The sequence below is a fragment of the Micropterus salmoides genome, unplaced genomic scaffold (assembly GCF_014851395.1).
Source record: "Micropterus salmoides isolate LMB-PRFRI ecotype aquatic unplaced genomic scaffold, ASM1485139v1 Ms_hic_scaffold_9, whole genome shotgun sequence".
In the NCBI taxonomy this organism is placed as follows: Eukaryota; Metazoa; Chordata; class Actinopteri; order Centrarchiformes; family Centrarchidae; genus Micropterus; species Micropterus salmoides.
Genome location: NW_024044681.1, coordinates 1,995,128 through 2,008,588, shown reverse-complemented (window position 1 = coordinate 2,008,588; position 13,461 = coordinate 1,995,128). Strand labels below are relative to the sequence as shown.

The 13,461-nt window shown below is 44.3% G+C and overlaps 1 protein-coding gene across 2 annotated transcripts in view; it reads right to left on the bottom strand.

Annotated features, from left to right (window-relative positions):
* lrp6 (low density lipoprotein receptor-related protein 6) overlaps positions 1-13,461 on the bottom strand; it is a 47,393-nt gene that overhangs the window by 17,756 nt on the left and 16,176 nt on the right. For both annotated transcript variants that reach the window (XM_038707625.1, XM_038707627.1), the window contains exons 4-8: positions 13,233-13,429; positions 12,627-12,761; positions 10,237-10,633; positions 8,868-9,039; positions 1,947-2,163 (exon numbers count right to left, since the gene is read on the bottom strand). In XM_038707625.1, the coding sequence (XP_038563553.1) occupies positions 1,947-2,163; positions 8,868-9,039; positions 10,237-10,633; positions 12,627-12,761; positions 13,233-13,429 (1,118 nt within the window). The remainder of the gene's footprint in view (positions 1-1,946; positions 2,164-8,867; positions 9,040-10,236; positions 10,634-12,626; positions 12,762-13,232; positions 13,430-13,461) is intronic.

The window sequence follows — 13,461 nt, the reverse complement described above, 5'->3', positions numbered from 1 at the left end:
GAACTACTGCGATTACTACAGCGGTATGAAGCCAGAGTGAACATTTTGCTGGGATTTAACTGCAATAAACGGATCAAACTGATGCCGAAATATCTACAACATGATGTTGATTTGTTAAACATATGAATTCATGCTTTGTCAGGTCTGTTAGCAAGACAGCAGGACAACAACTTTTAAAATGATTGTTTTCTGAATGGAGTTTGGATCGATAAGGGCTATGTTATAACTTATTTCTTAGTAAAGCTGGAATCACGACAGTTAAACTACCTCGCTCACTTTGCTCCAAGCAATCTCTCCCTTGAACTATTTATCAAATATTTGTCAACTCAAATTAAACAGCAACAAGTCAATTACTTCAGAAATACAACAATAAACAACGTGATGATGATCTAGAATGAAATCTCACTACGCAGAGAGAACACAAACCGTTGCTCCTGTTTTCCATCACGGACAAGAGTTCATCTCCAGCTTCTCTTGTTCCATGTAACTATCACGAAATCACCAAACAAAGATCCCCACGATACGTTTCAGCTTCTTACCGTGAAGAGCTGCGACCTCTGACCTCTGGCTCTAAGCTCATTTAGCCTGTAGCTGGAACATTAACAAGCTTAACAACCGTAAATTAGGGCTGAACGATTAATCGTTTTCAAATCGAAATTGCGATTTGAAAGAACGCGATTAGCTAATCGTGACGACGGCGATTAAATGTAGATTAATTATACACAGAGCATCTAACCCGTTTCAAACAGTCTTGCAGTTACAGATTCATGCCGTCGTTTTCCTCGTGTGACAATCCTGCTCGCCAACCACAAGCGCCATGCGCCTCCTGTTACGGTCCTACTCACCAATCAGAGCAGGCGCAGGGCGTCCACATTTTACAACAACAAACGAAACTATTGTTCTGTAGCTACGTAGTTAAATTGTTTCTTTTTTGTCTGTTTTAACTGTGTTTATTGTAGGTCTGACCCCGAATAGTTGAAGATTCGATGCCTCAATGGGCGGAGCCTGATTTCACGGTCAATCTCACAGTTGAAGCTTCGCAGTGAAAGAAGGATCGCGCCATTTTGGCGATATGGTGGTGCTCAACGTCTGATTTTACATAAACCACCAGTTTTCTCTCAATCAGTTAATATACAGCCTGTTACAATATAAATTTAAACGTTTAATGCTGTAAATAAACATGTAAATAGAATAAAACTGTTAATAAATGTTTTTAGTGTGCGTGATTGTAACCCTAACCCGTGTCGTCAGTGCGCATGTGTAGGCGTAGCGTTTATTTAGTGGCAGTGGAGGAACCCTTGCTGAAGAGTCGGAGCTCCAGCTTCACCGTTGTTGTGCCGATTTGTACGCACCTCGCGGGACACAAAACTGCACAAGACCGGTGAATGGCGAGAGAGGGAGAGAGCGAGAGCGAGTGAGAAAATGGTCTTCAAAAAGCCTCAGTTTAGCTGGAAACTTACAGTGTAAGTTGAATGAATAGAGATTACAGCTCCCCCCCACCGCAATCGCCGCACACAAACACAAATGATTCGACTATCAGTTATAGGCAGGACTTCAGGACTGGACGATTCTGATTCGACTATGTAAATACTTAGTCGGGGACAGCCCTTCTTTCTTGTTCACGTACAATCGGGAGTCTGCAAAGGGAGTTTTATTTTGAAAATCGACCGGATTCTCTCTGCCGTTCTGTGTCCGACTTCCTGCCTGGTTCATCTGCTCTGTGCTGCTTGACGCGGCTTCAGTCAAAAATAGACTGGCCGTGAATATTTAACTTTAGCAAAACTTCAAAAAATAATAAACGCAAATTGAATCGTAATCGCGACATTTGGCACAAAAATCACAATTAGATTTTCCCCCCCAAATTGTTCAGCCGTACCGTAAACCCAGGACACCGTTACTGTATCCTGGGTTTCCGTCAGGGCTGTTTCACAGGGTCCCGTACTCACCGAACACCTTGTGTACGTTAGTGGCCTTGAGGCCCATGAGGTCGGGCAGCTGGTCGATGATGAACTCCCTCTCCGCGGTGCGTTTGTGGACGCGTTCGATGCTGCGGCGCTGCCAGTCGGTCCAGTAGATGAAGTCGCCCAGAAGAGTGAAGCCGAAAATGTGAGGAAGTTTGTCCTCCACCAGCACCCGTCGTCCCGTCCCGTCCATGTTCATCACCTGAGAGACAGACAGACATACAGAGAGGAGGGGCGTTACGCAGTGAGCGCGCTCAGAAGACGGCGTCCTGCGTCACACACATCTGCAAGTAATGTGCATCAAATCAGCAGAACAATAAATATAAAAACCTAAAAATAAGAAACTGAAAAGATATACAGAATATTAAAGAACAAATACCATTTTAAATGGATTTAATGAATAAACAGCAATGGAAAAAACTATTTAACGACACTCTGAAAATGTGCTGTGGTTCCAGCAGCTACTTCTTTAAGCTTGAAAATAAAACTATGTTCCATCAAGAGGCAACAAATCTGAAAGAATCGCACACACGCGGCACAAAACACAGAAGTGGAGGACGTTTAAACCTGCGTTTTAGCCGCAGGATCTTTACCCTCTTTACAGGATGCCATGACAGCAGAAATTTAGTACTTGATACCAGCAAAAACTCCACGATTCTCGATACCAAATTCGAACCACGTTAAAACAAAATCAATGAATCCCATCATGTCTTTCAACAAACACTCCTTGAAACATCACAAACAACAACTAACAGCTGAGAGAGGATGTCCAGGACAGATGAGAGGTGGTTTGATGTGAATACATTCAGAAATAAGCAAGCTGTTGAAATAACAACCTGTGCATATTTAATTGTTCATTAACTTTCTAAACTTTTCTTAACAAACTCACAGGTGTTTACATTTTTCTATCTATATTTGCAGCTGTCTGAGATTTTTAGTTTAAAAAACAAATCAGTTATTGATGATTGAAATGGATCGTGTTGCCCTTTTCAGACGCTCCCTAACTCCTCCCACAGTAACAGGAGCCGAGCTGCAAACTGCATCCAGGCTTTGAAACAAAGTGAAACTAACTTCACCTGGTTCCCAAACTCTTTTCTATTGGACGAGTCGATGTGGAGCCGTCGCTGCAGCTGCATCTGTCGCTACCTTCCACATGTCGGATCTCCGATACTTGCAGTACCGACATGTTTTAAGAATTTTTGATTTGGTACCCAAGTATCTGTTCTTGTGACATCCCTAACAGGGACTAGGAACCTTTCGAGGAACCTAGGTCTAAAATAAGTTCCAGGGACTTTACCTTTTATTTGTTTTACACTGCGTGAGAAGTTAATCAGTCCTGTATCTACAGTGAAAACACGTCTCTTCCTGGAACTAAGACTACGTTCCCTTCAGTAAATATTCTGTTCATCACTAAATCTGTAAACCAGAACACACGTTTTCTCCCCCTTTTCTTTTCAGCTAAAACAACTTCTTAAACTTCAAACATCATCTTATCTTACTACGATCGACTGTCTCTCATGATCAAGCACTTTGTGACTAGTTGTCATCATCATTATATTTATACCTGTTTATGAAGTAAAAATTAACATGTTAAAAGCATTGACCCTAATATGCAGAACTCCTCCTGTGGAAGGTTAAAAAGGTGAACAGCCGCCACAATAAGACGACTCAGCAGGTGAATTCGGTCCAGCGCCTCCTCTGACAGGCGGACATTTTCCATAACTAGAACCCCGTACCATCGTCTCTGTTCCCATCATGCCCGGCGGATGTACGGATGTGGGCCGAGCAGACTGATGAAGTTTCCACATTGTGTTTCTCGCTGTGGATACCGAGCGCGCTCAGAAGAGCTCAGGCGACCTGGCAGCACATCGCAGCGCCGCTAATTAGAAGCAACAGCCAGAGCAAACAAACAACGGCAGCATATGGCCGCCACATTTCCTCTTCTTCTCCTCCTCCTCCTCCTCTCACACACACTTTGACATCTCACTCCTCCGAAGCAGCGGCAGCGCTTCTAAACCCAGAACTGAGACTTCCAGGAGCTGCTCGACTAAACCTGGAACCGACTTTAAAACAGATGGTAAAGGAAAAAAAAACATTTTTATGACTGAACGAGACTACAAAGTTCTGCTGAACAAAGCTGCCATATGAAGCAGGGAGCTCAGGGTTTGGGTACAAGTTGTTAGCCATATTTCATTAACCCTTTAATGCCAGAGTATGAGCAGGATTCGCCTCATTTTAGAGTCTGCAGATAGACACACTACAGAAAAAGATCATTTCCTACAGCTGTATTTACATGTAATTCAAGGCATGTGAGCGGCGTGCACGACTTTACCTTCAGTCTAATGTAAGTTGCATGTTTTTATGTTGTGTCATTCTTCAGGTATTATGTCTTGTTTAAGTTTCTTGTCCCATACTGGACTGAGCGTCTGTCTGTGTGTTTATGTTGGACCAGCCTTTTATTCATTTTAGGGATCATATCTGTATATTATCGTTACTTAAGCCGCGTTCAGACTGCAGGCCAAGGTGACTCAGATCTGATTTGTTTATAACAGTGTGAACACGTCACAAGGACTCTGTCATATGTGGTCAAAATCAGACACAGGTCAGGCCGTCTGAATTGTGGACAGTCAGATCGGAGTTAAACGTGAAGGCTTTTTCTTGACCGTATATGTAACAGTGATTGCGTACTTGTCAGGTTAAAAGCTTGTCTTGCGAGACTCACGCAATTCACATTTTCCACACGCCGTGAAAAACAAATGATTAACTGATAACGTCGACAGCGAAAAAATGTTTTTCACTTTTCCAGCTGTTTGGGAAACAACAGACGGACTTTTCTTGGTCTTGAGAAGCTGACACACTGTAACCCACACTCAGACAAACACTCGCTATACGCACCTCCCGATACCTTATAACAGCACCTGTCACGTAGATGATGATGGAAAATTTAGTAGCGGCGGTCATAATTCAGCAACATGCAGAGCGAATCAACTCCAACCAGCTGATGCAATAACTGGCACACGACGTGATAGTAATCAAGTGAACCTGACAGTTGAGTGGAAATGTAGCTGGTAGAGTTTTATAATATGAACATCTAATAAAAACTAAAGCAGCCTCGCTCTGTTTGGGACGGTGAGCTGCTGAAGTTCACATGTGAGGATTTGTGGTGAGATTTCAGCCTGATCACAAGGGTTTCACCTAGTTTCAGTTTCCGCTTCCTTGTCTCATCCTAACATACAGTCCCAAACGGGTTTCTGTGTCTGTCAGACGGCCTGAAGGGGAAACTACTAGCTGGGCAATAACATAATGCGCAGCAGAGTATAGGACAGGTAGACAGGTAAAAAGCTGCAGAAACACAGGAGCTATTAAAGTCCAGGAGTTTCTAACTGAATTAATTTCTCATTGAGGTGAAAAGGAGCCACATGCACATTTAAAGAGGTCACTTCCCCAAACAGAGACACAAAGAGGAGGGAAGGCTGAATCATGAGTAAGCAGGGATGATATTAAATAAGAGGAGAAACAGATCTGAGAGCAGCACAGACTTGGATTCTGTAGAGGTTTAGAAAAAATTCATAAAATTCGGCATTGATTTCTTAAAAATAGTGTGAAAATCTCTTCCGTCACACCCTTAGTGTTCAGGCCTGTTCATGTGAGACTCTGCAGCGTTGTTAGAATAATGACCAAATAAAGTTTCATCTCTCCAGATACTTCTTGTTAAACTTCTTGTTAAACATTTTGGTGGATCAGTGCTTTATGTGCTGCAGTTCAATCATTTCAAATTCAATGCAAATAACAACACATGGTTTTTTTGATGCTGAAAAGCCACCAAACTTGACATGCTGATCCAGTCTGTCCAGCGGGTGGCGCTGTCGCACATATTTTACGGTAAGATTTTAGCTCCAGGTCACCAAATCCAGCATGTTCTCCAAAACTGTACTCACAAAGCCAACGATGACAGTGATCGGCCCGGTTTGACCGACCTTCTGAGCCTGGTTTACCTGCTTCAAGTCCAGCTGGTGGTGTTTTTAGAGCTGGGTTATTCAAACTAGGTGCTGCAAAGTTAGTCTGATATGAAGCTTTTGTTCAGTTGGGGAAAAAAACCACAGCGGAGGTCGAGAATTAGACGAAAATAGCCTCCACGGTTTTCTGCGTCAGGAGCACGGCAGCAACACAGAGTGACAAGAGTTAAATCTTGTCCTACAACATGCAGAGAGACTTTCAGTGTCAACAGCCGAGAAATGTCAGGAATCTACAGACAGAAAAAAACCCAGCGAGGCCTGTAATCTGCGCAGTCCTTTAACTGATCAGCGACGCTATTTGCTGCTCCCAGATCAGCCCCTGCATGGCCGGCTGCCATCTTTCAAAACATCCCACACACACACAAACTCGGCTAGAGCGGTATATAAATATAAAATGAAGTTTCCATCCTCAGTGCGATGGCCTCAGCCAAAAGGTCTCCGCTGGTTTGGGAGTTGTGACCGCAGTGCGGCGACGGTTTCAGATTCGGGGTCTATTCTAAACAGAGCCGACCGCAGCTGGAGTGCAGGCCACAATCGGAACCAGATGTGGGATTTGGCCGCAAAAACCGGGTCCTCCGAGAAACCTGAGGGAGGCCAGCGGAGGCCCCTCGGCCCCTCCCCGAGCGAGCGAGCGAGGCCAGAACCATCATCACCACTTTTAAAAGGGGGCTTTGAAAGGGGGCTGGGGGCAGGCGGGGTGGTGGGGTCATGCCAACCCCGGAGAGGAAAACCAGAAAAATAAAAACCAGGGTGAGATGGCGTGAGGATGCAAACCACAGAGAGAGAAAAGGCTCCATCAGAGTCGTGTTTTCATACCCAGCAGGACTGTCGACAGCCGACAAGCAGCTCTGACTGAAAATCATCTCTGTTTGTACCAGAATTCTTATTTTCATGTAAAATAAATGTATTTCCATAACTGGCTAATGTAAGAAATCCAAATACTTACGATCCCAAGATTTCTGAAGACTTTAGTGATCCCCTAACTTTTCCTCCAGCGCCACCAGCGGGTCGATGTTTAGGTCAAGGCTTTGCTTTAGAGCTGCATTGCATCTGTTCTCATTAAACCTGAACTTGAGGATGAATAAACTGTAAAATCATTTATTAAATGCATCTGTTAGTGATGCGGCAGCCTCGTCAGTGACCTGCTGGTGATCGGTTTTAGCGCTCCTTGAGAGTTTTGGGGACGTAGTGAAAGACTTAGTTTGGAGCCCTAAATGTCCTCAGTCCCCATCATCTTTTTCTAAACGTGAACACGCTTTATCCTAAACGACAGCATTACTGGCTAGTGTTGAATATATAGTTATACTGTTGAGACTAATGCAGCTGAATGACGTCACTTTTGACAAACTGAATCCTGCTCTCCTTTAAACAGCAGCCACGCTATGAAATCTACAGCAGAAACAACGTGTTAATGACGGAGAGAACATGCAGATGAGACCGGACTCTGCAGGAATAATGGGATTATACATGACTTGTCTTTGTTTTAAATTCGGCATTCTCAAGGGCTTTAAGTTGAAAAGCGGTGGGGACAGATTAGGGGCGTGGCGTGCGGTGACGATACACGACACTGGCTTCACAAGAACGAGACGAGAAGATATTTTACCAGCATTTTGAAGAAATATAGGCCTGGCAGTCCTCCCCCTGAAAATTATGAGCATTAAACACTTAATTTCTTGCATTCTCTTGAAATGATCAGCACCAGTTTCTGTCTTTTCTGCGCTAATATGGTGGAAATGTTATTATTTATATAAAGGGAAACACAAAATTCAGGTAGCAGTTGACAATTCAAACAAACAAATATAATCGAGTTGTTTTCAGATATACTGGAGATCAAGTAATATCATCCCTGCTGAGTCATGATTTAGTCAGAAAACTTGGCCAAAAGGAAACTGTGTCAAGGACTTGTGTTAAAGTTACTCATCGCCGCATGTTTTTGGGTCATTTTATAAACAGTAGCTTGTTTTTTGGACAACGCACATTTGTTTCTTCTATATTAACAGTGAATGTTTTCTTACTGTGCAAACAGACCTTTCTCAAAGCATTTCCATTTCCTTGTTAACATTTCTTGTCATGCTATTTTTCACAACAGCTAAATCGTCCGTTTCTGACAGTGATGGGAACATGCCCCCAGCATCCTCAGCGTAAATGACACATATCAGGGGATTACATGTCAGCCGCCGGTCGCCCCGCTCTCTAAATATCGCTAGTTTTTGTCTGCATATGTAAAAGTATTTGGGTGCAACACAAACACATCGACTCCACCTGCTGTACGCCGTCCAACAGTTCTAATTATTCATATTCATCATCGCGTGGAGTTAACTCAGTTCCATCTGAGCCCTCCTGCTCGACTCCCAGAACGCACCTGGTGCTTCAGTCATTTAAGCTATCAAGGGTAACTGAAGTCCATCTGATTTCCAGCTGTGACCTGGATGAGTGAGAACAGACGGTTTCTTGTCTGACCCTGGGTCGTGTTCCTGTCATTTAGTACCGCAGGGGCAACAATCACTCACCTGTGAGCACCAATAATCAAACTGACGGAGTGAGGCGGGTAAGTTAAGGGCACAAATGACTGATTTAGTATAAATACCGGCAACCTCACAGAGTGACTGTTGGCGACACTTTATTCTGAAGGCCGACGGGAAGCATCAGGCGGCCTCTCGTGGCCTTTGGCTCGCTGCTCGGCCCGGCGGGAGGCCGTGTTCAGCAGATAACCGTCACAGCGAGGAGCCACCGGGAGCCAGCAGGGGCTCGGCTTCAAAAGGAGGCAGAGAGCAGGAACTCCAAGCATTCAGCTGCACGGATCGTCCGGGTGACTGCAGACTGAATATTAAACGCCCAGGTGACTCACGCACGCAGAATGGAAAGACTGACGGCAGATAAAGACACCAACCTCGATCTTATCGGTCTTGGCGTCTCCCCAGTAGATTTTGCGTTCGTCGTAGTCGAGGGCGAGGCCGTTGGGCCAGCCCAGCGAGGTGTTCACCATCACCACCCGCTCCATCCCGTCCAGATCAGCTCGCTCGATCTTTGGCACCTCGCCCCAGTCGGTCCAGTACATGTACCTGGAACAGGAAGAGAGAGTAATCACTGCAGAGCTCGTTTCTACTGAAGACAAACGGAGCACTGCAGAGCTGCTTCCACTCACTTTTGTTTCTTTTATGGAAGTTTCTGAATGCTTTTCAGTCTCATGTAAAATATCGCTCCAAAAGGTGCTACACAAATAAATCAGTTTGTCTGGCTGTAGTTGTGAAAGCCGCCGCCGCCCTTACGCACAACACTTTGTTCCTGACCGTCATTATAACGGAGAGGTGGACAAATTTTAGCTGCAGCGAAGCACATCATACTTTGTGCAACGAGTCATTAATCAGCAACTAATTTGATAAATCATTATTCAGAAAAAAAGTAAGAATTCTCTGCTTCTTCCAGCTTCTTAAATGTGAATATTTTTTTTCTTTTCTTTTGTTTCTTTGATCCTCTGTGACAATAAACCGAATCTACTTGGTTTACAAAACACGACACGTTAGAACGTCATCTTGGACTTTGGGAAACACTGATTGACAGTTTTTACCCTTTTCTGATATATATATATATATTTTTAGACAAAACAATCAGTCGAGAAAATAATCGACAGATTAGTTGACACAAACTTCTATTGAGTGACTGACTGAAGTACTGATTGCGTCCTGTTGGTTGATATGTGACTGATTGATATCTTGTACATATAATTATTTACAAATAAACTTGAATATGTATATTTTAATTAGATCAAAATGACTGTATGATCCAATAAGGATGGGCAATAAAATTATAATAATAATCGCGATATAATCCTCAATATAACAAATGTTCAATAAATGTTGGATTTAATCTGAAACATGAACAAATTAGTAGTTAATTTTTCTATTAAGATATTTATTTTGTTGGAGAAAACAGACTGAAAAAAGATTTTACTCAATTTTACTCAAGTATATTTGTTGAAAACGGTTTTGAATGTTCTGCCTCAGATGTGAGAAGTGATCCACTGTTTGGCTTATCGAGACCAAAATGATATTAAATCTTTTAGCTTGGTAACATTTTAGGCCACATCGCCTAAACATTTTACATAGAACACTAAACTTGTAACTATGGACTTGTTTTAATCAGATCACCAGTGTTCAAAGTAGTTTCCCAAAAACTAATAGATTTGTCTGACAAACAATAAAAAATGGAAAAGCAAATATTTACCCTTTAAAATAAAAATCAGATCTGACTGGACTCACCCGGCCACAGGGTCCAGTACGATGGCTCTCGGCTCGTCCAGGTCTTCAGAGATCAGGATCTTGCGCATGGTCCCGTTGAGTCGGGTCACCTCGATGCGGTCGGTCCCGGTGTCGGTCCAGTAGAGGTTCCGGGCGATCCAGTCGACGGCGATGCCGTCGGGGTGGTTCACCTGAGACGTAACCACGAACTGGGCGTCGCTGCCGTCCAGCAGGGAGCGGCGGATGGCCTTCACGTCGTCATCCGTCCAGTAGATGTATCCCTCCACCGGGTCGTAGTCGATGGCGATGGCGTGGCGGATGTCGTCCACCTGCAGGATGATGTCGGTGAAGTCGGGCATGTCCAGAGAGATTCGCCGCAGGTCTGTTCGCCGAGCCAGCAGCAGCATCTGAGTGGCACCTGAAGGGCAACACGAAGGTCGGGGTTCAACTGGGGTTCAGCTGCTTTACAGGGTCGAGAGTCTCGCCATGCACCACAGGCCGCCGGTGAGTACGCAACGCCGTTTTTTAAATAGTTAAACCTGAGTACTGACAGAAAACTTTCCCCACATTGGAAACACTACCCACGTTTTATTTATCGTTTTTAAATGGGTCAAAATTAAAATATAACCACTTGTCAGGTTTCCAACCAAAAGTCGTTCAAATTGTTTCTTTTTTTAAAAGATTTTTTTGGGCATTTGGTCTTTATTTTGATAGGATAGTGGATAGCGAGGAAATAAGGGAGAAAAAAGGGGGCGACACGCAGAAAAGCTGGCCCGCTGCAGTAAAGACTTGTACATGGGGCGTGTGCTCAACCGACGTAGCTCAAATTTTAACCAGATTTCCAAAATATTTTCAACAGAAAACCTGACTTGCTGCTCGTGTCCACCCACTGCTGCTGGAGCCGATTCGCCAGTCGCTGCCGTCAAACCACCGCAGCAGCAGAAGGAGGACGCAGCGAGGTGACGCTGTTAAAACGATGAAAAACCACGTGTGTTATTTTATAGACCATATGTGACGTCTTCAAAACCCCAAACATATTCAGTTTATAAATATATAAAATCATAAAACAGCCACATTTGAATTGTGGATTGTACCTTTAACTCCCTGAATCCAAATCATCGTTTTTTTTTTTGTTGCGACGTTGAACAAAAAGCGACAAATTAGCAAAGCTTCAACATCCCAAACTTCACGATGTGTGGCGTGCTGGTGAGGCTGGTGGTGGAGGGGCGGCTGCAGTCAAACAATAAAAGCTGCTAACCTTTGAGGTCAGACTGCGACCACGTTTTAACTCAGACACTCTCTGATTTAAGCAAAAAAAAAGAAAAAAAAAGAAACCCTACTGAAATGGTTAAACCCACGGCAGTGAAAGGACACATTGTCTGCGGGGGGAACATGTGATCCCGTCCTACACAAAAGCCCCCCCCCCCCCCCCACCTTCAGTGCTCCCTCGCTCCACGGGCTGCAGGACCAAAAAAATGTAAATAGAAAAGGCAGAGAGGAGGAGGGGGGGGAGGGGGGTGTCCAGAGCTGCCATTCAAACTGCTGGGGCCGGTGATGGAGTGGGGTTACCATGGCGCACACCACCTTTACACGCCTCAAAAGACGAGCGTTCAAAAGACGACGAAAGTGATTGATGCGACGGGGAGAAGCGCATGTAAGACTTTTATTTAAAAATCAGAGAAAAAGCTAATGAGGTTTGGTCCCAAAGTCTGGTTTCCCATTCCTGCAGGAACACAAAACACACACTAATGAATTCAATATGTCCGCTCGGGCTGAATTCTTGTAAACAGCTTTTCCTTTTTCTTCTTTCTGAAAATAATAGATAATCTCCAAACTTTTGTGTGTTTTCACTGACGCAGCGCAGGAAGTATTTGGATCCTTTTCGGTTTCCACTCGAGGGCCAAAGTGCAGAAAATGAGAGCGAGTTTCCTCTGCTGAGGTTCACTTTCAAAATCCACCTTCTATACGCCGATTTCAAGATTAACTTTAAGGTGGACGTCAGGTCTAAGATGATGTTTCTTAATATTTCTGACAACATGATATAGACCTGTATCCAGCTGGAAATGATCAAACTAAGGTGAGTCTTAATGAGGTCACGGGTCTTGGATATCAGCCAACCCTAATCTGCAGAAGTTGTATCGGTGCATCCATATCCAAATGTTCGGTTTGTCTGTGAAGAAAACAAATCTAGAAGCATCAACCCGATCTGCTTTAACCTGTTGATGAAATGTCTTTTTTCAACTCATTTAAACCAAAGAGTACAGAAGCTTCTTTCTCCACGAGCTTCCATTCAAAGCCACCATTTCTAAAATCCCTGAAAACACAGTGGGACGCTTGAAAACCAACTGAGTAACTGATCTGAGGTTTCTTTTCAGATGTTTGGATGGCGTGCCGATGATGCGCGTCCTCACCGTCTCTGCAGGTCTTCCCGTCCTCCAGCAGCCGGACCCCGGTGGGACAGGCGCACTGATAGTAGGGCTTCAGCGGAGAGAGCAGACAGAGGTGTGAACATCCTCCGTTCTTCACCGAGCACGGGCTGCTCACCACTGTGGACACAGAGCAGACACTCGTTAACAATCAGAAAACCCGACGCTGCAACGGACTTCTACTGAGCTTAAAACAGGAAATACTTTTCTGGTGACTCGGGTCGCATCAGAACTTTTAGACACCAGCGTTGATACGACATCTTCAGTACCAAAAATTCATTTTGATTTCCAAAAGAAGCCAAACATTCAGTTTAAATTATGATTATTTTGGGTTCATAACGCCGTAGTAAACCAGATTAAGAGTGAATATTTGCGTGTTGTGTTTACTCGCGCGACTAACGATGCGCTTCCGCCTGTCAAATGCTGCAAAATGCCCAAAAGGTAACCTCCAAGTGTGTTGTTGACTTCCTCTGACTGAATTTGCTTACATCCTAACTTCAAACCTGAAATGTACAGATTTAAAATGTTGGCACAGAACCAGAAACAGCCCTTTTGGTCGTCTGTCTGCGCTGGGAGGACGTTTGGACTCACATATGTTTTGTCTCTTGGCGCTGAAGACGTGGATGTCCATCGGCGAGAAGATGTCCGAGTGGACGATGCGCTGTTCGGTCCCCGTCTGTTTCCTGCAGGCGTGAATGGAGTGGGTGTTCCAGTCGGTCCAGAACAGAGTGTCCTCGTACAGGGTGAGGGCGAACGGGTGAGGCAGCTCTCCTTTAACCACCACGTCCCTGAAACACACGGCACACGTCAGTAACTAAGT